Here is a 21,041-nt window from a genome sequence, read left to right as displayed (position 1 = left end):
TGTCAATAGCAACAGGACCAATCCTTGGTCACTTTCCCGTGTAAAAGAAAAGGCATACCTCACCCTGCAGAAGAGCTGAAATACAAACCTACATCAAAATTTTGACTCAATTTAGAATTCACGTGTTTTTTCCAAATACTGTATTTTCAGTATTCCTCTTTGGAAGTGGAATGATTTGAGTATCTTTTCCTTCAGAGTAGTTTTAATTAAAAAACATTTTGCTCTTTTGCATGCAAATATAATTGAAACAAACCAGCACTTTCTTAGCAGTTCTATGAATTGAACACTGTTTATAGTCTGAAGAAGGGTCTCGACCCGAAATGTCACCCATTCCTTCTCTCCAGGGATGCTGCCTGTCCCACTGAGTTACTACAGCTTTTTGTGTCCATCTTCGGTTTAAACCAGCATCTGCAATTCCTTCTTACACTGTTTATAGTTCTTCTGAATTCCAACAGACACAGACCATTACCATTACATTACACAACAATTGACCTGAATATGACAATCAGAGGGCAACATGGTGACACACTTGGTGGAGCTGCTGCCTCAGAAGCCTGGGTTCGATCCTGATTTTGGGTGCTGTTTGTGTGGCGTTTACATATTCTCCCTGTGAATGAGTGGGTTTTCTCTCTGGTAGCTTCAGTTTCCTCCCACAACCCCAAAAAAGTGTGGGGTTTTGGGTTAATTAGCCTCTGTAAAATTGACCCAAATGTATTGGGAGTGCATAAGAAAACATGATAACATAGAGCTAGTATGAACGGGTGATCGATGGTCAGCAGGGACTCAATTGGCCCGTTTCCACGCTGTCTCTCTAAAACTAAAAACATTGTGCCTCCAATATCAAAGTGACCCTTTTGGAAAGGTGACGGTAAGCTGGTACAATATACTGGTAAGAAAAATGGGGCGTACAATCGATCTTATTGTGCTAAATCAATGATGATAGTTTGATCAAACCTATAAGAAAATTGTTACTGTCATTCTTTCCTCTAGAAATCTAAGCCCATATTTGCACGAACCTTTATCTTAAAAGTGTTTCCTAATTTCACTCCCAAAAGGTCAAATCTAATTTAAAGATAATACTTGCTTATTTTCATTGCCCTACTTAAATAAATTGTTTTATCAGAATATCGATCATTTGTATATCCGTTAAATCACAAATAAAGTTAGTTTATTCAATGTGACTTTCCATTTAACCTTTCAGTCTACTATTCAACGTAACTGCATTGTATCTCCCAGAAACACAAACTGAGAAATCAACTTAGCTGAAATGGTTGGTCAAAATTGAATTTAAGACTGTAAAATGCCCAGTTGAAAAATGAAATACTTTACCTCCAGATTACATTGGACTTTATTAGAAGAGTGCAGAAGTGAGATGGAGAATTAAAGTGACATGCTCAGGGCGGTCTTTTGGATGAAATGCTAATGCGCCATCAGTTTTTTACCCCTTCCACTCGTGGGCGACAGATAGCACAATGGGCTAAGAGTTCGGCTGGCAACCGGAAGGTAGCCGGTTCAAATCCCGCTTGGAGTGCATACTGTCGTTGTGTCCTTGGGCAAGACACTTCACCCACCTTTGCCTGTAATGGAATGTAATTACGGCGGCAGGCGCGGGCACACCGCGACGCCCTGTGTCTCCCTTTCAAGGGAGATGCTAAAAATGCATTTCGTTGTCTCTGTACTGTACACTGACAATGACAATAAATTGAATCATTTCATTTTTTTTTCATTTCACTATCCATAGATACAAATAATTATTTCACCAGAAATTCACGCACTTCTAAATTAGTATACTCAATTAGGTGTCCACATTGTAGTTGCTTGTACAACACAGAAACCAAACGCAGTTGCTAAACTGCTTCCTGAAATTGCAAATAATGGGGGAAGTGGTTTCCTATGAAAAGCGATTGAGCAAATTTGGCTTGGTGCTTCTTGTGTTTAGAAGAGAAGTAATTTTATTGAACCTACAAAATTCTGATTGGAGTTGGAACAGTGATGTTGGTTCACAAGGCTGCGGTGTTTTGAAACGGGCTCATCTCCAAATAAGAGGGTCAACCAAGAAATTTCTTCATCCAGACCATCATGAGTATTTGTAAATCTCACTAAGACTCCGGAAGCTTAGTCACTGAGCAAAATAAAGATTGCTATGGTTTTGGGTATTGAAATTAAGTAAATTAAATTAAGGAATAGAATAGGAAAATTGCATTGAGGTAAAACAAAAATCATAGAACTGCTGGGTCGAGTGGTCTAGTCCACCTGAGCTTGTGTAAAAACAGAAATTGCAGGAATACTCCACAGGTTAGGCAGCACATATGGAAATAGAAACAAAGTAAACCTCTTGGGTGAAAACAAGCAAGCTTGCAGTAATGGCGGACGATTGAGTAGAACAAAGGGAATATCACTGGTCAGATCAAATTAGTTGATGCCACAGATTATGCCCGACCTCCTGAGTGATTCACATATTGTTTATTTTTCAGCTTCCAGCATATGCAGTTTTTTTTAAAATTTAAGTTAATTGTTCCTTTGATGGTTATAGATAAAGATGGAAGATGCTCGTCAATATATAGCATCAACCACCTTTATCAAGTGAGCAGCATTTGAAAAAGCAATTAAAACAATGGGGTGTAAGAATTTTAAAAAATGATCACAAAAGCAAAATATCTATAAAAACATATGAATCCATAAAATAGGAATCCCATTAAAGGGGAACGAGCAAAAGTCAAAACCCAAGAGAGTAGTACAAAAGATGTTGGCAAATAAAATAAAATATTTGAAATAAAAAGTATGACACAATGGGAAAAAAAATCAGCAAAAAAGGGAATAGCTAAAACCAAGATGGATAGTAATAAGTATTTGCAATGGGATATTCACAACAAAACTGCCAGATATAATGATACATTAGAATGGTACATTAGAAATATAGAAACAGTCAATTAATAAACTTCACAGAAACATATCAATAAATATATATGGCCATAGATGATCCTTCACTCAGGAAAGTGGATAACCACAAATGTCAAAATACAGTTCTGAGGGCCTTGAGACACGAAAACACAAATATAATAATGCTTTCAGTTGTATTAGGTATATTTCTATTATATAGGAAATTATATTTGCAAGTTCAACAAAAAAAGTAAACAGGTAGCAAATAAGAACGGCATGAGAAAATGTCCTTTTTTTAAAAACTGGATACCCTTTCAGAATAGTGAGAAAAGGTGGTAAAGAAGGAAATGGGGTGGTAATGAGAATGAGTGTACAAAAAACAAAAAACTTGGCATAGTATATTATATTTTTGATGTTGACATTGGTTAATAGAAAGCTACATACTGAACGAGATAGACATCTTCAATGCAAAAAAAAAAAGCAAAAAAAAATGCAAGTTAACACATGGGATGCACTCAGTTAGATTTGGAAAAGGACATTAAAAAAAACAGTAAACCCTGTTGGTTTCTAGACTGTGCTTGCAGACCTTCATCTTTGAGGCAGAGTTGAATGTATACCATATTTCAATGGATTGAACAGAATATCTTTATATAAGCTTACAATTTGTTTATTTATTCATCCAGTCAGCATGAACATAAAAGGAATGTCACTTAAAATTCATAAACGGATAAGTTTAAAAAAATAAAGCCAGTAAAAAGTTTAGCAGTGCACGTTTAACTTACAGCAGCAGTTTCAGAGGGTAAGCTGAAACATATGCTCTATACAGTTATATATTGCCAGCAATTGGTGGTTACAGAAACAGTTAATGTGCTACACTCGAAGTTTATGATTTTTAAATCTACTTTGTAACTAAGTAGGTGTAATATATACAGCTGTTCAATGACAAGTATTCTATTGAACAATATTATTTAAACAGGAAGCTGCTGAGATGATAGGCTCCGTTACCCAATAAAGCAGAATAGTATTATTAGAATTGACTTGGCTGCATTTAATCCAAATTTACCTCGGTATTTAGTTTGTACGTTGCTTTTGTTTAATATACAGGATAAAGGTTATTTAATGGTACTGAATTAATAAGTTTCACCATACTGATCTTTTCAGTAACAAACAAATAATTTCATGTCAAGAAGTCAGAGTCTCCAGTACTTCCAAGTTTACTTTAGGTAGCTTCTATGGAAAACACTTTAGTAAGAACATAATTGGTTTGGCGAGTCAAGGCAACCAATAATTGTGAAGGAGCACATCATGCTTCAGATATTTCAGATTTACTAAGTGCTATAGCTAGTTCCAAATCCTCTTGTTCTTGTTGGTTTAATCTGGCTAGTCGCTCCTCCTCTGCTCGTTCACTTTCCCTTTTGGCCCACTCTATCTGGTCTTCCTCGCTGGGATACTGAAACATTAAAAAGAGAGCTGAACAGGAAACTACAAACTGTTCTTATAGAGTGCAGATAGAAAAAACATTGTCAATATATTTTGCACTTGCAGTGCCAATATGTTATTAAGATATCGTTGTCATCACATTCTGAAAATCAATTCAGTTTATTTTTACATATATATCGATATCAATTATTAGCAACAAATACAATCTGCAAAGACCATTGGCTTTATTTTGCGTGTCATTAATTATGGCATTTGTCTTTAAATTTTAGTCTACCCGTAATTATGTGGGTGGGATTTATTACATAGTCAGTGGCTTGTTTGCTGCTGGGTTCTCTTGCGCAGAAGCTGTTAGCGAGTTAGTCTAGTTTGGAGGACCATGGATGAGGGTATAGCTTTTTGACCATGAGAGTTTTCTAACATTTCTAAGCCATAAGCTGAAGTTTGATGAAGTTTAAAATGTAAGAGTGAAGGAATGTTGGATGGATATCTTACTGTTTTTTCTTCAACAATAAAGAAACTATTAATCAAAGGTACACAAAAATGCTGGAGAAACTCAGCGGGTGCAGCAGCATCTATGGAGCGAAGCATCCTTCGCTCCATAGACGCTGCTGCACCCGCTGAGTTTCTCCAGCATTTTTGTGTACCTTCGATCTTCCAGCATCTGCAGTTCCTTCTAGAACTATTAATCAAAAGTGTGTTATGAGGATTTATCTTTCAAGAAGCTTTAAACCTGAAGGACATTGAGAGCTGACATGCGTATCGAAACGACATACTCCTAATACCGTGAGTGGCTAACGGAGCGATCTCTTGAACGATATGATAATCTGCCACTACAACCATCTTGACACCAATGTATAAAAGCTCATCACCTTTCTCTTTAGCCGACAGCGTGTTAGGATTGAGTAACTAATGGAGTGTACAGTGGCTTGCAAAAGTATTCATACCCCTTGAACTTTTCCACATTTTGTCACGTTACAACCACAAACGTAGATGTATTTTATTGGGATTTTATGTGATAGACCAACACAAAGTGGTGCATAATTGTGAAGTGGAAAGAAAATTATACATGGTTTTCAAATTTTTTTACAAATAAAAAACTGAAAAGTGTGGCGTGCAAATGTATTCAGCCCCCTTTACTCTGATACCCCTAAATAAAATCCAGTGCAACCAATTGCTTTCAGAAGTCACCTAATTAGTAAACAGAGTCCACTTGTGTGTAATCTAATCTCAGTATAAATACAGCTGTTCTGAGAAGGCCTCAGAGGTTTGTTAGAGAACATTAGTGAACAAACAGCATCATGAAGCCTAAGGAACACACCAGACAGGTCAGGGATAAAGTTGTGGAGAAGTTTAAAGCAGGGTTAGGTTATAAAAACATATCCTAAGTTTTGAACATCTCACGGAGCACTGTTCAATCCATCATCTGAAAATGGAAAGAGTATGGCACAACTGCAAACCTACCAAGACATGGCCGTCCACCTAAACTGACAGGCCGGGCAAGGAGAGCATTGATCAGAGAAGCAGCCAAGAGGCCCATGGTAACTCTGGAGGAGCTGCAGATATCCACAGCTCAGGTGGGAGAATCTGTCCACAGGACACCTATTAGTCGTGCACTCCACAAATCGGGCCTTTATGGAAGAGTGGCAAGAAGAAAGCCATTGTTGAAAAAAAGCCATAAGAAGTCCCATTTGCAGTTTGCCACAAGCCATGTAGGGGATACAGCAAACATGTGGAGGAAGGTGCTCTGTTCGGATGAGACAAAAAATTTAAGTTTTTGGCCTAAATGCAAAACGCTGTGTGTGGCGGAAAACTAACACTGCACATCACCCTGAACACACCATCCCCACTGTGAAACATGGTGGTGGCAGCATCATGCTGTGGGGATGCTTTTCTTCAGCAGGGACAGGGAAGCTGGTCAGAGTTGATGGGAAGATGGATGGAGCCAAATACAGGGCAATCTTGGAAGAAAACCTGTTAAGAGTCTGCAAAAGACTTGAGACTGGGGCGGAGGTTCACTTCCAGCAGGACAACGACCCTAAACTTACAGCCAGAGCTACAATGGAATGGTTTAGATCAAAGCATATTCATGTGTTAGAATGGCCCAGTCAAAGTCCAGACCTAAATCCAATTGAGAATCTCTGGCAAGACTTGAAAATTGCTGTTCACAGACGCTCTCCATCCAATCTGACTGAGCTTGAGCTATTTTGCAAAGAAGAATGGGCAAACATTTCAGTCATTAGATGTGCAAAGCTGGCAGAGACATACCCCAAAAGACTTGCAGCTGTAATTGCAGCGAAAGGTGGTTCTACAAAGTATTGACTCGGGGGGGCTGAATACTTTTGCACGCCACACTTTTCAGTTTTTTATTTGTAAAAAAATTTGAAAACCATGTATCATTTTCCTTCCCCACTTCACAATTATGCACCACTTGTGTTGGTCTATCACATAAAATCCCAATAAAATACATTTACGTTTGTGGTTGTAACATGACAAAATGTGGAAAAGTTCAAGGGGTATGAAAACTTTTGCAAGCCACTGTATGTCACTTCAAAACTACAAATTCAAATGTTTCTGATGGTATCACTTTGAATACATTTAAAATATGGCAAAGCAACAAGGAAGTAGAGCCTCAGTTTAAAACTATCTCTTCAAAAGGCATCAGTATTTTGATAAAAGGAAAATTTTCCAAATTAATGTTTTTCCTTTAGAATTTTTCCTCTGTAAGGTCAAACCATTGACAATTTTTTTTGTTTGCAAAATTAATTGGAAGTCACATAAGTTTAATGATAAAATACATGACCCGTTTACTGTATGTTTTTAGCTGCTACTCTAAAATTTCTTTGAAGAACTCCATCACCCAGGACAGCACATTAAAAATGTTTTTGGAGGGGTGTTCAAAAGAAAGATTCAAGCATGGCTGACTCAATTGGCTTTCCATTTTGCCTATTATTCTGACCAACTGACAAGTTAAACAATGTACTCTGGCAACTGTGAATAAAAATTCTGGTTGTACAACTCCTGGAGTATAGATTCACAAGCTATTGTAAGAATTTCATGCTGCCATATATACAAAAACAAGATGTATTAACAATACAGACGGCTTTTGCACGTTAAAGAAAATTAACAACTCAAACAAATTCAAATACTTACAGTATTGAAGTTTGCAAAATTTGGGTTGTCTCCAATAACTTTACTTGGAGAAGTAGGAGCAAATGGATCAAGTTGTTTCTCTTCATGGAATGAATCCCCCGAGTTAAATGGGTGGAAAGGATCATTTAACTTGAAGGAGTCGTTCGATTCTGACTTAACAAGAGAAAGTCTTTTACCTACATTTAAAAACACAATATTAAACATAAACCTCTCAATATCTTATGTTGAAATGATCAAATTTCAATAAGTTAAAAACTGACAGAGGATAACATATGACAATATAAATTAAATGAAGGAAATATTCCATAATGAACTTAGGAAATTTGATTTACTTTTTTACTTTATGTGAATAATTAAAGTGGTAAAATTAACTCTGGCAACAAAACCTTCCCAGTTTTAAAACCACCTTGTTCACTTACTAGGTGGTGGAGGTGGAGGTCTTGTTGGAGTACCAATTTTTGGTGGTAAAGCTGGAGGCAACTCTTCATTTTTTATGGCATCTTCTGTGAATATATTTTTTCCAAAGCCATCTTTGCCAGGTTCTGCTCCTGGAGCTGAACTGAAGGGATCTGCTTGGTTGGACTATATAGGCATATATTAAAAGAGAAAACAATAAGAAAAGTTATTACTGATGCAAAGCTTATGTCTTAACGAACTTTGCACAGTTACTTGTAATGAACACATAATGAACAAATAATTCATTGTTCATTACAACTGCAGTGCTCTCCATAATGTTTGGGACAAAGACCCATCATTTGTTTATTTGCCTCTGTACTCCACAATTTCAGATTTGTAATAGAAAAAAATTGCATATGGTTAAAGTGCACATTGTCAGATTTTAATAAAGGCAATTTTTATACATTTTGGTTTCACCATGTATCAATGACAGCAGTGTTTATACATTGCCCCCCCCCATTTCAGGGCACCATAATGTTTGGGACACAACAATAACATGTAAATGAAAGTAGTGATGTTTAGTATTTTGTTGCATATCCTTTGCATGCAATGACTGCTTGAAGTCTGTGATTCATGGGCATCACCAGTTACTGGGTGTCTTCTCTGGTGATGCTCTGCCAGGCCTGTATTTCAGCCATCTTTAGCTTATGCTTGTTTTGGGGCCTGGTCCCCTTCAGTTTACTCTTCAGCACATAAAAGGCATGCTCAATTGGGTTCACATTGGGTGATTGACTTAGCCACTCAAGAATTGACCATTTTTTAGCTTTGATTAACTCCTTTGTTGCTTTAGAAGTATGTTTGGGATCATTGTCTTGCTGTAGAATGAACCGCCGGCCAATGAGTTTTGAGGCATTTGTTTGAACTTGAGCAGATAGGATGTGTTTATACACTCCAGAATTCATTATGCTACTACCATCAGCAGTTGTATCATCAATGAAGATAAGTGAACCAGTACCTTCAGCAGCCATACATGCTCAGGCCATAACACCCACACCACCGTATTTCACAGATGAGGTGGTATAGAATCTTGGGCATCTTGCAGTGTAGCCTCTGTATTTCTGTTCATGAAGTCTTCTGCGGACAGTGGTCATTGACAAATCCACACCTGACTCCTGAAGAGTCTTTCTGATCTGTCGCACAGGTGTTTGGGGATTATTCTTTATTATAGAGAGAATGCTTCTGTCATGAGCTGTGGAGGTCTTCCAGGGCTTGCCAGTCCCTTTGCGATTAGTAAGCTCACCAGTGTTCTCTTTCATTTTAATGATGTTCCAAACAGTTGATTTTGGTAAGCCTTAGGTTTGGCTGATGTCTCTAACAGTTTTATTCTTGTGACTCAGTCTCACAATGGCTCAGTTGACTTTTATTGGCACAACTTTAGTCCTCATATTGATAAACAGAAATGAAAGTTTCCAACGGTGATGAAAAGACTAGGTGCTGAGAGCTCTCTTGTACCCGCATAAAGGAGGCAATTAAACACACCTGAGCAATAACAAACATCTGTGAAGCCATGTGTCCCAAACATTATAGTGCCCTGAAATGGGGGACTAAGTATAAACACAGCTGTAATTTCTACATCGTGAAACAAAAATGTATACAAATTGCCTTTATTAAAATCTGACAGTGTACTTTAACCATTTGTGATTTTTTTCTATTACAAATCTGAAATTGTGGAGTACAGAGGTAAATAAATAAATGATGGGTCTTTGTCCCAAACATTATGGAAGGCACTGTATGTGAACAGATAATCTGTCATTACAACATAACCATATAACCATATAACAATTACAGCACGGAAACAGGACATCTCGGCCCTACAAGTCCGTGCCGAACAAATTTTTTTCCCCTTAGTCCGACCTGCCTGCACTCATACCATAACCCTCCATTCCCTTCTCATCCATATGCCTATCCAATTTATTTTTAAATGATACCAATGAACCTGCCTCCACCACTTCCACTGGAAGCTCATTCCACACCGCTACCACTCTCTGAGTAAAGAAGTTCCCCCTCATATTACCCCTAAACTTCTGTCCCTTAATTCTGAAGTCATGTCCTCTTGTTTGAATCTTCCCTATTCTCAAAGGGAAAAGCTTGTCCACATCAACTCTGTCTATCCCTCTCATCATTTTAAAGACCTCTATCAAGTCCCCCCTTAACCTTCTGCGCTCGAGAATAAAGACCTAACTTATTCAACCTATCTCTGTAACTTAGTTGTTGAAACTCAGGAAACCCAACATATTCTATCATTACAACAAGATATGTTTATAATGAACAAATAATTCTGTCATTACAACATATCTTCATAGCACAAAAAAATGTTATGCTACATCTGTGATTTAGCTTATTTGCCATTATTTTATTAAACTTGGATGTGTCACAGCCATTTATTTTAATTTGCTTTAACCTATTTAATTTATTCTCTGCTTGTATAATCTTCTGAGAAAGGATAATGCATTTCATGGCTTAGCATGCTATGGCGAAGCTTTGAAGCTTGATTAATGAGGCTATACATTTGGATTGTCTTTGTCATTTTCCTTATGCTGACTAGTTTTTTGAAATAAGTTTTTGGTTATGGGCCTTATTGCCTATACGTAGTTCTTTCACTATGACACTGTGTGTGGTGAAGATACATCTAATATTCTATAACGAAGTTGCAAGCATTGATAAAGGAATGGCTTCAGCATTTGATAAAGCATGTAGAAATAAACAAGCTGAATGACCGGACATAGGATATCCGGATACTGCCCTGCCTGGCAGCCGTAGTATTAATGTGGCCATTTCATCAATCCCCACGATGTTGATGGATATTGTTTCACAGATATTAGCCTCTGTTTTGTCACTGGATAGCATGTAGGTAGCAAGAAATGCACCTCGGAGTCTTTCAGTTGTCGGAATTTTTCCAATTTCTGAGGCTTTATTCTAAATATAAACTATCTCAATTTGAATAGTTCTTAAATTAGATATGCTACCTGTGGTATAATTTTTAATTGAAAAACAATTCAATATGTTTTGAAAGGGATTTTACTGTTCTCAGCAAAGGAACCTGTCCAACATTACATTTTCGTTTGAGAGTGTGGGAACAGGCCCTTCGAACCACAGAATCCAAGCTGACCAGCGATTACCCATACACTTGTTCTATCCTACACATTAGGGACATCTTACAGAAGCCAATTAACCTACAAATCTGCACTTCTTTGGAATGTGGGAGGAAACCAGAGCGCCTGGAGAAAACCCACAGGAAGAACATACAAACTCTGTACAGATAGCACCTGTGTTTAAGAAGGAACTGCAGATGCTGGAAAATTGAAGGTAGACAAAAATGCTGGAGAAACTCAGCGGGTGTGGCAGCATCTCTGGAGCGAAGGAAATTGGCAACGTTTCGGGTCGAGACCCTTCTTCAGACTGACGTGAGGGTGGGAAGGGCGGGAAGAAGAAAGGAAGAGGTGGAGCCAGTGGGCTGAGGGAGAGCTGAGAAGGGGAAGAGAAAGTAGGGGACTACCTGAAATTAGAGAAGTCAATGTTCATACCGCTGGGGTGCAAACTGCCCAAGTGAAATATGAGGTGCTGCTCCTCCAATATACGGTGGTCCTCACTCTGGCCGTGGAGGAGGCCCAGGATAGAAAGATCGGATTTGGAATGGGAGGGGGAGTTGAAGTGCTGAGCCACTGGGAGATCAGGTTGCGAACCAAGCGGAGATGTTCGGCGAAGTGATCGCCAAGCCTACTTGTCGCTCCGATGTAAAGCAGCTGACATCTAGAGCAGCGGATGCAATAGAAGAGGTTGGAGGAGGTGCAGGTGAACCTCTGCCGCACCTAGAAAGACTGCTTGGGGCCTTGAATGGAGTCAAGGGGGGGAGGTAAAGCGACAAGTGTAGCATTTCTTGCGGTTGCAAAGGAAAGTGCCCAGAGAGGGGGTGGTTCAGGTGGGAAGGGACAAATTAAACAGGGAGTTCCGGAAGGAGCGGTCTCTGCGGAAAGCAGACAGGGGAGGAGATGGGAAGATGTGGCAAGTGGTGGGATCACGTTGGAGGTGGTGAAAATGTCGGAGGATTATTTGTTGTATGTGACGGCTGGTAGGGTGGAAGGTGAGGACAAGGAGGACTCGGCCATTGTTGCGAGTGGGGGGGATAGGGAGTGAGTTCAGAGTCACGGGGTATAAAAGAGACCCTGGTGAGAGCCTCATCTGTAGTAGAAGAGGGGAAACCCCGTTCCCTGAAGAATGAGGACATCTCCGATGCCCTATTGTGGGACACCTCATCCTGGGTGCAGATGCGGTGTCGATGGAGGAATTGGGAGTAGGGGATGGAGTCCTTACAGGAAGCAGGGTGTGAAGAAGTGTAGTGCAGATAGCCATGGGAGTCAGTTGGTTTATAGTGGATGTTGGTCAGTAGTCAGTAGCACCTGGGATCACTGGTGCTGTAAGGTGGCAACTCTACTGCTGTGCTACTGTGCCATCTATCTCATTTTCTGAATCTTAAAACAAAGGATTAATAAGTACCAACATGTTCCAATTCAACATGCATGCATAATTACCTGTGACAATGTATTAAAATTTGCAAACCCACTTCCAAATGAATCATTTCCAAATGCTGAGACAAAGGGATCAGTAACTGAAACAGAAATATAACAATATCAGTGTTAAAAATCTAAATATTTCATATACACTTTTTTTTCATGCCTGGTTCATTTATTTAATGTCAGTCATATCGGCTGCAGTGAACTACATATGGTCTAGAACACAGAGGATTTATTTCTCCAAATGGTTTTGGAGATTCAGACATGGGGGGGGAGGGAAAGAAATTGGATTGGTGTTCACTGATTGAAAAGATGAATGGCATTGAAGCAATGTTGTATTTAATTCTCAGGAAATCAGATGTTCTATACTTACATGAGCATTCTTTATGGCACTATTATATTTTTAAATGTGCACAAAATATACCCAAACAAGATATTATGAGGTCATTGTATATTTATACACATCAATAGAACAAAAACATCCTTTCATCATTGCTGTGCATGAGACATTGTTGAGTGAAAGTTAATTGCTATGTCTCCATCATTACAATAATGGTTATATGCAAAGAATTTAACTGGTCACAAAATGTTTTCACATGTTCAGAGGCTAAAAAAAGTGATGAAATTGCAATTTTCTTTTTTTTTTTAATTCAGATTTTATGTAAAATGTAAATTATGTTGTGTCTGGGGTCTATTTGTTTGTAATGTATGGCTGCAGAAACGGCATTTCGTTTGGACCTCAAGGGGTCCAAATGACAATTAAATTGACTCTTGACTCTCTTGACTTTTACTGTGCAGTGCAGACTTAAAGTGTGGAACCCCTCTCTAAACTTCGCACTATTCAACCTCTTTCAATTCAAAGCCTTTGGCAAATCTTTTGAGCCCCACAACTTGTATTAAAGTCCACTATCTTCTGTCCACTCGCTCTGCTCTTGTGTAAACTTGAGGTATGTCCCCAGTCCACCCTAACCCATCCAGTTAAGATAATTGTTCCACATATTCAGAAACTAGTGTTTTCCTTTTACTTTACAAAACTCAAACAATTTGCTGAGTGCTTGCTTTCTCAAAGCATAGGCTCACAGAAATCCCCATCATGAGTGTTTTAATTTGACAAATACATGTGCATTATTCTATTTGCACTTTCCAAAATTTCAATATGGAGAGACCACAGTTTTCTAACGGGCCTAGCCAACACCTGATACGAGGACAAAATAAAATATGTTATTTTATTTTTGCACCGATTTGGACATCTACACAAATAGATGTTCAAAGGGATATAGGCCAAATGAAGGCATGTGGATCAAACTGAGATGGGGGATCTTGGTCATAAGGATGAGTTGGCCTGAAGGATCTGTTTCTGTGTTGTACGGCTCCATAATAACAATCACATGGCATTGGGCATGCGTCTTTTGGAGCCAAATATTATTGTTCATTTTCTTGTGCTAGAATGAAGATTGAATGGTCAAGATGATCACCATAAAGTCTTCCCCCAACAGTAGATCTTGGAATTAACCATCATCAGTTTTATGTCATTATTTGTCCTGTTGTGTTCATACTGCTCAATACCAGCCTTTGTCTCTCACATCACATGCTGTTACAGCACATGACATCAGCAGTACTCAAGGGATTATAGAACAAACAATACGTACAGTAATTAAAAAGCAGTTTAATACATTGCTTTGTATATTTCATTAACATATGTACAACGGTTATAGTACACAATCATACATCATGTGCATACGATTGTTCAGCCTGCTTATCAAATATATATTCTAATTAAAATTTCTTGTCAAAGAAGCAATTTACATCTGAATTGTTAATTATTTACAAGTGGCTAATAGTAAATATAATATTCAAGAAAACACTCATGGCTGTGTGATGAACAAAGAACATTGAACAGTCTAGGGCTATGGCGTCTGATGTATGACATATCCACCCAGGGAATATGGTTCTGACTATACTCTATCGATTCTCATAATTTCTTCAATGCCCTGATCGATGAAGGCAAGAGTACGTCTTGACCACTCTATATCTACTTGTGTTGATACTTTCAGAGAGCTATGGACAGGCCCCAAGATCCCTCTGTACATCAAAGTTGCTAAAGGGTCTTGCTAATAACTGTATATTTTCCCCTTACATTTGACCTCCCAAGCTGCAACATCTTACACTGGCCCAGATTAAACTCCATTTGCCATTTCTCTGCTCATATCTGCAAATGATGAAGATGACTTTAACGTCAAATAGACAATTCCCATAAACAATGGGACACTGATCTAACAGTGCTTACAAATACATGGATATTTATGTGTATTCACAACTGTTAAACTCTGCTATGCTATAAAGATAGATTTCTCACCTGCATCATCAGCGGAGGAGACTGTCCCACCACCTGGAGCAAATGGATCATTGCCATTTATGGCTTCTGTCTAAAATCACATACATACAAATGTAATATTACATTTTGTTTTATACACACACTGCAAATTTAGAAAACATACCAATTGAAAAACAAGATTATATCTTATATAAATGTGCATTTTACCAAATGAAATAAATAATAATTTAACTGGGGCACAGTGAATAAGGACATTAGAATTTGATTCACAAAAATAGTTTGCGGTCAGGCATAACTTTTCAGGTGAACTTTTCAGAAAATTATGACATCAAAACATGGATGTGTCCCAAAATAGACAGGTGGGAGCAAATTTCCTGGAAATTCTTAGTATCATTTAAAGCATCTGATGGATAACTCAAATTATCTTTGGTTATCTGTAAATTTATTTGGTTAAGTGACAATAAATGCAAACTTGAACGAGAATTTCTTGAAATATTAGGAAACTAACAAAAATTTAGAAATTTCAAAGACATTGAGGTTCTCCTTGGGTTCTTCAATAATTTAAACTGATAATTTATATCTAATAAATTTGTATACTGATGATGGAAAACAAAAGTTTCAAAGAAAACAGACAGCACCATTAACAATCTTGTCATGCAAAAGGAGGCATCCAAAAGGTTTTAACAATTCTTTAGTTTAGGTTCATATCACAAATTCAAAGTTCATACCAAAAAAGACACAAAGTGGTGGAGTAACTTAGCAGGTCAGGCAGCATATCTCTGATGTGATTAGGCGATGTTTTGACTTGGGACCCTTCTTCAGACGGTTAATACAAGTAGCACAAATTTCAATTTTCTTATCAAAACTGCATGGACTGACAATCCCCAAATAACATTTCCAAAGAGCATTTCCCAAGAAATTATGCCACGATATTCTGAGATGTGGCATTCTATGGGTATTTTCAGAACAATTATTTTTAGCTTGCATTCTTTGTATTTTGATAAGTGACAAGGACTAATGAATATATAATTTTATCCCATACTCACAGATTCTACATTAGTGTTGGTTGACGTAGCATTGAAAGGATCAGTTTCTGTGGCTGTAAATGGGTCACTTGCAGACTGTTGAAAGAAGTTATCCGAGGCATCTGCAAAAGGATCTGTGCCTTTAAAAGGATCACCTCCAAAAGGATCTGCTTCACAACAAAAAACATATAACAATTATCGTAGAATTAAAAAAATTACTACTGAGTCGATGCCTTCAGTAAATATCAGTTAAGTCTTTGTTATCTAGAAATACTTGCGAGGCCCAGATTTGTAGGACACAATTCCTGCAAATATATAGTCTGTATATAATCAAAACAAACTGTATATAATCAAAACAAATCCACCAAACAAAAACAGCCCATCGCCTGCGCCACCCATTAACACTCTCCTACAAACTCTAGCGACAATTTTTACATTTACCAAGCCAATTAACCTACAAACCTGTTCTTTGGAATGTGGGAGGAAACCGAAGATCTCAGAGGAAACCCATGCAGGTCAGGGGAGAACGTACAAACTCCGTACAGACAGCACCCATAGTCGGGATCGAACCTGGGTCCCCGGCGCTGCAAGCGCTGTAAAGCAGCAACTCTACCGCTGCGCCACCACGTTGCCCGTTCTGGTGATTGGTAGCTTTAGGACCTAGCCCCAGCTATTCACAATATTGATTGACGATATGGCTGAGGGAATTAATTGCATAATTTGTGTGCAATTTTGGTCTCCTAATTTGAGGAAGGACATTCTTGCTGTTGAGGGAGTGCAGTGTAGGTTCACCAGGTTAATTCCCGGGATGGTGGGACTGACATATGATGAAAGAATGGATTGACTGGGCTTATATTCACTGGAATTTGGAAGGATGAGATGGGATCTTATAGAAATATATAAAATTCTTAAGGGACTGGACAGGCAAGATGCTGGAAAAATGTTCCAAATGTCGGGGGAGTCCAGAACCAGGGGTCACAGTTTAAGAATAAGGGTAGACCATTTAGGACTGAGATGAGGATTTTCAACCAGAGCAGTGGAGGCCAATTCACTGGATGTATTCAAGAGAGAGTTAGATATAGCTCTGAGGGCTAACAGAATGAAGGGATATGGGGAGAAGCAGGAACAGGGTACTGATTCTGGGTGATCAGCCATGATCATATTGAATGGCAGTGCTGGTTCGAAGGGCCGAATGGCCTTCTCCTGCACCTATTTTTCTATGTTTCTATGTCTCTAAGATTGTGTACAACATAAAGTGAGTAGCACAGCAGTGCAGCCGGTAGAACTGCTGTCTCACAACACGAAACCTGGGTTCAAACCTGATCTTGGGTACCTTTAGTATGGAGTTTGTATGTTCTCCGTGACCACGTAAATTTTCTCTAGATACCCCGGTTTCCTCCCATATCCCAAATGACAGTGGGTTTGTGGTTTAATTGGCCTCTGTGACTTGCCCATTGTGCATAGGGTGTACATGTGAAAGAGGAAGAAGATTGAACTTTATTGCCTTCCATCACAGTGAGGAATGTGGAATCAACTGTGATGAATGTTTCTGTTAACTTTTATGTGGTTGTGTGTCTTATTGCTTTGCACTTAGTATGGCTGTATGGCAACTCAAATTTCACTGTACCCTAATTGGTACATATGACAATAAACTGACTTGAAACTTTGAACTAGTTTGAATGTGCGATTGATGGACATGGTGGGCTGAAGGTTTTGTTTCCATTCATTATCTCTAAACAAAGCTGAGAGCGAATGTGAGCTGTAAAGCGTATGGAAAGAGATAGCAAAGTGATTTTGAAAGGATTAGCGAGTGGGCAAATTCATGCCAGATAAATGTGGATAAATGTGAGGTTGCCTACTTTGGATCAAAATTAAAAAAAATAAAGTGATTATTTGAATGGTGATATTTTGGGAAAGGGGAAAGTGCAGGAAGGCTCGAGTCCTTATATGCTAATTGCTGATAGCGAGCTTTGCAGCAAGCAGTAAGAAAGTTGAAGCAGATAAAATGTTTGTTACTTATAATGGTACCGTACAAATTTCTACTTGTCCATGATATGTAACATGTAGTTTGATATACAGTAATGTTTCTGTATGCAGCTAGTGCCCAAACCATTCCATGGAGGTGTTGAGCATTTACCAGGTCCTTCCTGATGAGTAATACATAGGACACATATTTAACCTGCATCTCCCATGATTGGAGAATGGTTTCTGATACTGGGCAGCATTTGCATTATTTCCATACATTGCTCTCCTGGTTGGCCTTTGCAGACTGATGTTCATCCTGTTTACCCACCACTGAGCACCTGCTGATCTACAAACCTTCCTCAGTAGCAACTCAGTTTTAAAATTGTCATTTTTACCCCCTAATTTCACCTAATTTCCCCATGGTCTCGCCTCTCCCAATCTCTAACATTCTCCAATCTTACAAGCTTTGTTACATCTGTGCAGCACAAATTCTGACATCAATTGCATCTCTAATTGTAATTGTTCCATCTCTTGTTCTGGTGCCTTGAGTTGCAAGGGCCCCAAGATCTATGAAATCCATTTCGTGTGTTAAGGTGCTCCTTAAAACCTACCCTTTGACTAGGTTTTTGGTTTATCTATCCTGGTACCTTGTTGTGGTTTGGAATCAGAATTCTCCTGTAAAATGCCTCAGGAGCATTTACTCCTTTAAAAATATTTGTTGGGCTGGGGTTGTAGAAACATAAAATGTAAATGTTCACTACTGGAATGTCAAACTTGTTTGTAAGCAAAGAAAATTCAAATGTTACATGTATGAACTGATCTTAATGTAAGAATAGATAAACAGCTCAATGTGATAGTTACGCAAAATATTAGCATCAGCTAACACCACCTTTCACCAAAATGCCTGTTGCACCATGCATGACACAACAATAGCTTGGCTACCTTTTGAAAAGTGTTCCTATATTTAAAGTTGAAAGCAGGAATCAGTTTTGAATCATCCTATTTTATGATACTGCAGATCATAAGTTCCACATCTCTTCTCTTATTTTTCTGTAGCCTTCACCCTGACTATCTCTGATATGGCCATCAACCCCCTTGTTTGCTGTACTATACTGAGGGGTAATTTAGAACTGTCTACCGGCAACACCTTTGGGATGTGGGAGAAATCCAGAGCAACCAATGGGAATTCTTGCAGTCACAGGAGGAAAGTACAAATGACACACAAAAAGCACCTGAGATCATGAACAAACTTGGAAGCTGTAAAGTTGCATTGCTAATCGTTATGTCACTTTTCTGTCCGAACGCACACCAATCTCTGTGTAAAAACATTAATCCGCACACCTCCCCATGGGGGTCGGAGTCCGGGTCGGCAAAGCGACCAACGAAGTCCATGGCTCCACAGAGGCCTCGGGACCGTTGTGGAGAGGTCGGTACGGTGGCCGACGATGGCACCAACAGACATAAGAGACGGACACGTGAAGTGAGGAGTCGGTAGCGGTGAGACCTCTGCGGCGTTGAAGCCTCGTGATGATGGGGCCTCGACCGTGGCGAAGCCTCGCAACGGTGGCGATGCCTCGCGGGTCGACGGTTGAGGAGAGCGTGAGGAGACCGCCGGGGGGGGGGGGGGGGGGGGTGAAAAAGAACAATGGAGGACACGGCGTGAGGGGACTGCCGCGAGGGAGGTGGGGGGTGAACAATGGACATTAGGGGGTTGGAAGGGAGGGGGGAGAAACAAAGGACAATGGGAACCTGGCGTGGGGGAATCGATGTGCGGGCGGGGAGAACAAAAGGAGGAGCCGGTGTGCTTTTTAACTTTGCCAACGGCGTAGGTGGCCGCTATTTGTATACATTGGTATGCAAGCAAAGAATTTCACTGTGCCTAGTCACATGTGACAATAAAGTATTCCATTCCAAATTTGACAAATCAGTTTCCGATTGCAGTGCCATACAAGTTCCTTTCTTACCTGCAATGTCAACCTTTCCAAATGGATCATCCTTAAAGGGATCACCTTGAAAAATAATTGAATAACATTTTTAACAATCACTTCTTCAATAAGAGATTATCAGCAATTATGAAAGCAAATATGTCTTTGCTTGAGTGATCTTTAATTTTCTCTTTATTTTAACAGAGAAAGAGAAAGCCTCACTGTTTGATGTGGGAAGAAAGAAGCAAGGTAAAGGAAGGTGCAAAAAGGAGAAAGCAAAGTATTGCATAAGAATGTAGTCATTGGGGGAGGCGGGAGTGGAAGTTTGAAAGGAGGGAATGGCAAGCAGAGGAGAGGGGAAGAGAGACAAATGTTGTGAAAAGAGAGAGAGAGGGAGAGAGAGGGGGAAAGGGAGAGGGGGAGAGGGGAGAGAGAGAGAGAGGGGGAGAGAGAGGAGGGGGAGAGAGGGGGGGAGAGAGGGGGGAGAGAGAGAGAGAGAGAGAGAGGGAGAGAGGGGGGAGAGAGAGGAGAGAGAGAGAGGGGAGAGAGAGAGAGAGAGGGAGAGAGAGAGAGAGAGAGAGAGAGAGAGAGAGAGAGGGGGAGGGGAGAGAGGGAGGGGGAGGGAGAGAGAGAGAGGGAGAGGGGAGAGAGAGAGGGGGAGAGAGAGAGAGGGGGAGAGAGAGAGAGGGGGAGAGAGAGAGAGGGGGAGAGGAGAGAGGGGGAGAGAGAGAGAGGGGGAGAGAGGGGGAGAGAGAGAGGAGAGAGAGAGGGGTGGTTTGTCATCTTATTAGGCCCAACTTCTTTATTGCTTTTGACATATAATCAGCTGCAAAAAGTTGCTCATCCTTGGTCACTGGTATCTTTGGGAAGGAGCAAGGCTATAGCACTCTTGCCATAGATGCTAATTGAGGTATACACCGTGAAAGCATTAGCAGTACTTGGATGCTTGGTTGATTACTCAGCAACGTAACAACATGACATTTTAAGTTTCCTCGGCACAGGTAATTAATTGGGTTGATTAGCAAATAAAATACTTTTTTTATATATCTTGACAACACTCAGATTTTATTTCAGATTGGGGATTTGAATGGGCTATTATTGCCTTTCTGTATTATCTGTATACAATAATGCACATGAAAATCCACAAAAAGTAGTTTCGTTCAAAACAATAGTCAATCTGTAGAAGATTTACATATTCAAAAGAAGATTAAAAATTGAACTTACTGCCAGTGAAAGGATCTGTTTGAAAGAAGTCTAGGTTTGGGTCTGAAATACTGTTGGTGTATTCACTAGCTTTCATATCAAAAGGATCTTCCTGCAAAAGTTGAAAATATGGATTAATGTGTAAATAAAC

General features: G+C 39.4%; 1 protein-coding gene across 4 annotated transcripts in view; it reads right to left on the bottom strand.

Moving 5' to 3' along the window:
• Positions 1-3,525: 3,525 nt before the first annotated feature.
• Positions 3,526-21,041, bottom strand: part of eps15 (epidermal growth factor receptor pathway substrate 15) — a 130,651-nt gene continuing 113,135 nt past the window's right edge. For 2 of the 4 annotated variants that reach the window (XM_055641781.1, XM_055641778.1), the window contains exons 18-25: positions 20,912-21,002; positions 19,727-19,771; positions 15,819-15,967; positions 14,794-14,863; positions 12,456-12,532; positions 7,890-8,052; positions 7,471-7,646; positions 3,526-4,330 (exon numbers count right to left, since the gene is read on the bottom strand). In XM_055641781.1, coding sequence (XP_055497756.1) covers positions 4,184-4,330; positions 7,471-7,646; positions 7,890-8,052; positions 12,456-12,532; positions 14,794-14,863; positions 15,819-15,967; positions 19,727-19,771; positions 20,912-21,002 — 918 coding nt within the window. In that variant the 3' untranslated portion in view covers positions 3,526-4,183. Of the gene's footprint in view, positions 4,351-7,470; positions 7,647-7,889; positions 8,053-12,455; positions 12,533-14,793; positions 14,864-15,818; positions 15,968-19,726; positions 19,772-20,911; positions 21,003-21,041 lie in introns of all 4 variants that reach the window. The other 2 variants (XM_055641779.1, XM_055641782.1) reach the window with 2 other exon arrangements.

Source organism: Leucoraja erinacea, chromosome 10 (genome assembly GCF_028641065.1).
Source record: "Leucoraja erinacea ecotype New England chromosome 10, Leri_hhj_1, whole genome shotgun sequence".
Taxonomy (NCBI): domain Eukaryota; kingdom Metazoa; phylum Chordata; class Chondrichthyes; order Rajiformes; family Rajidae; genus Leucoraja; species Leucoraja erinaceus.
This window is presented reverse-complemented; position numbering and strand designations above follow the sequence as displayed.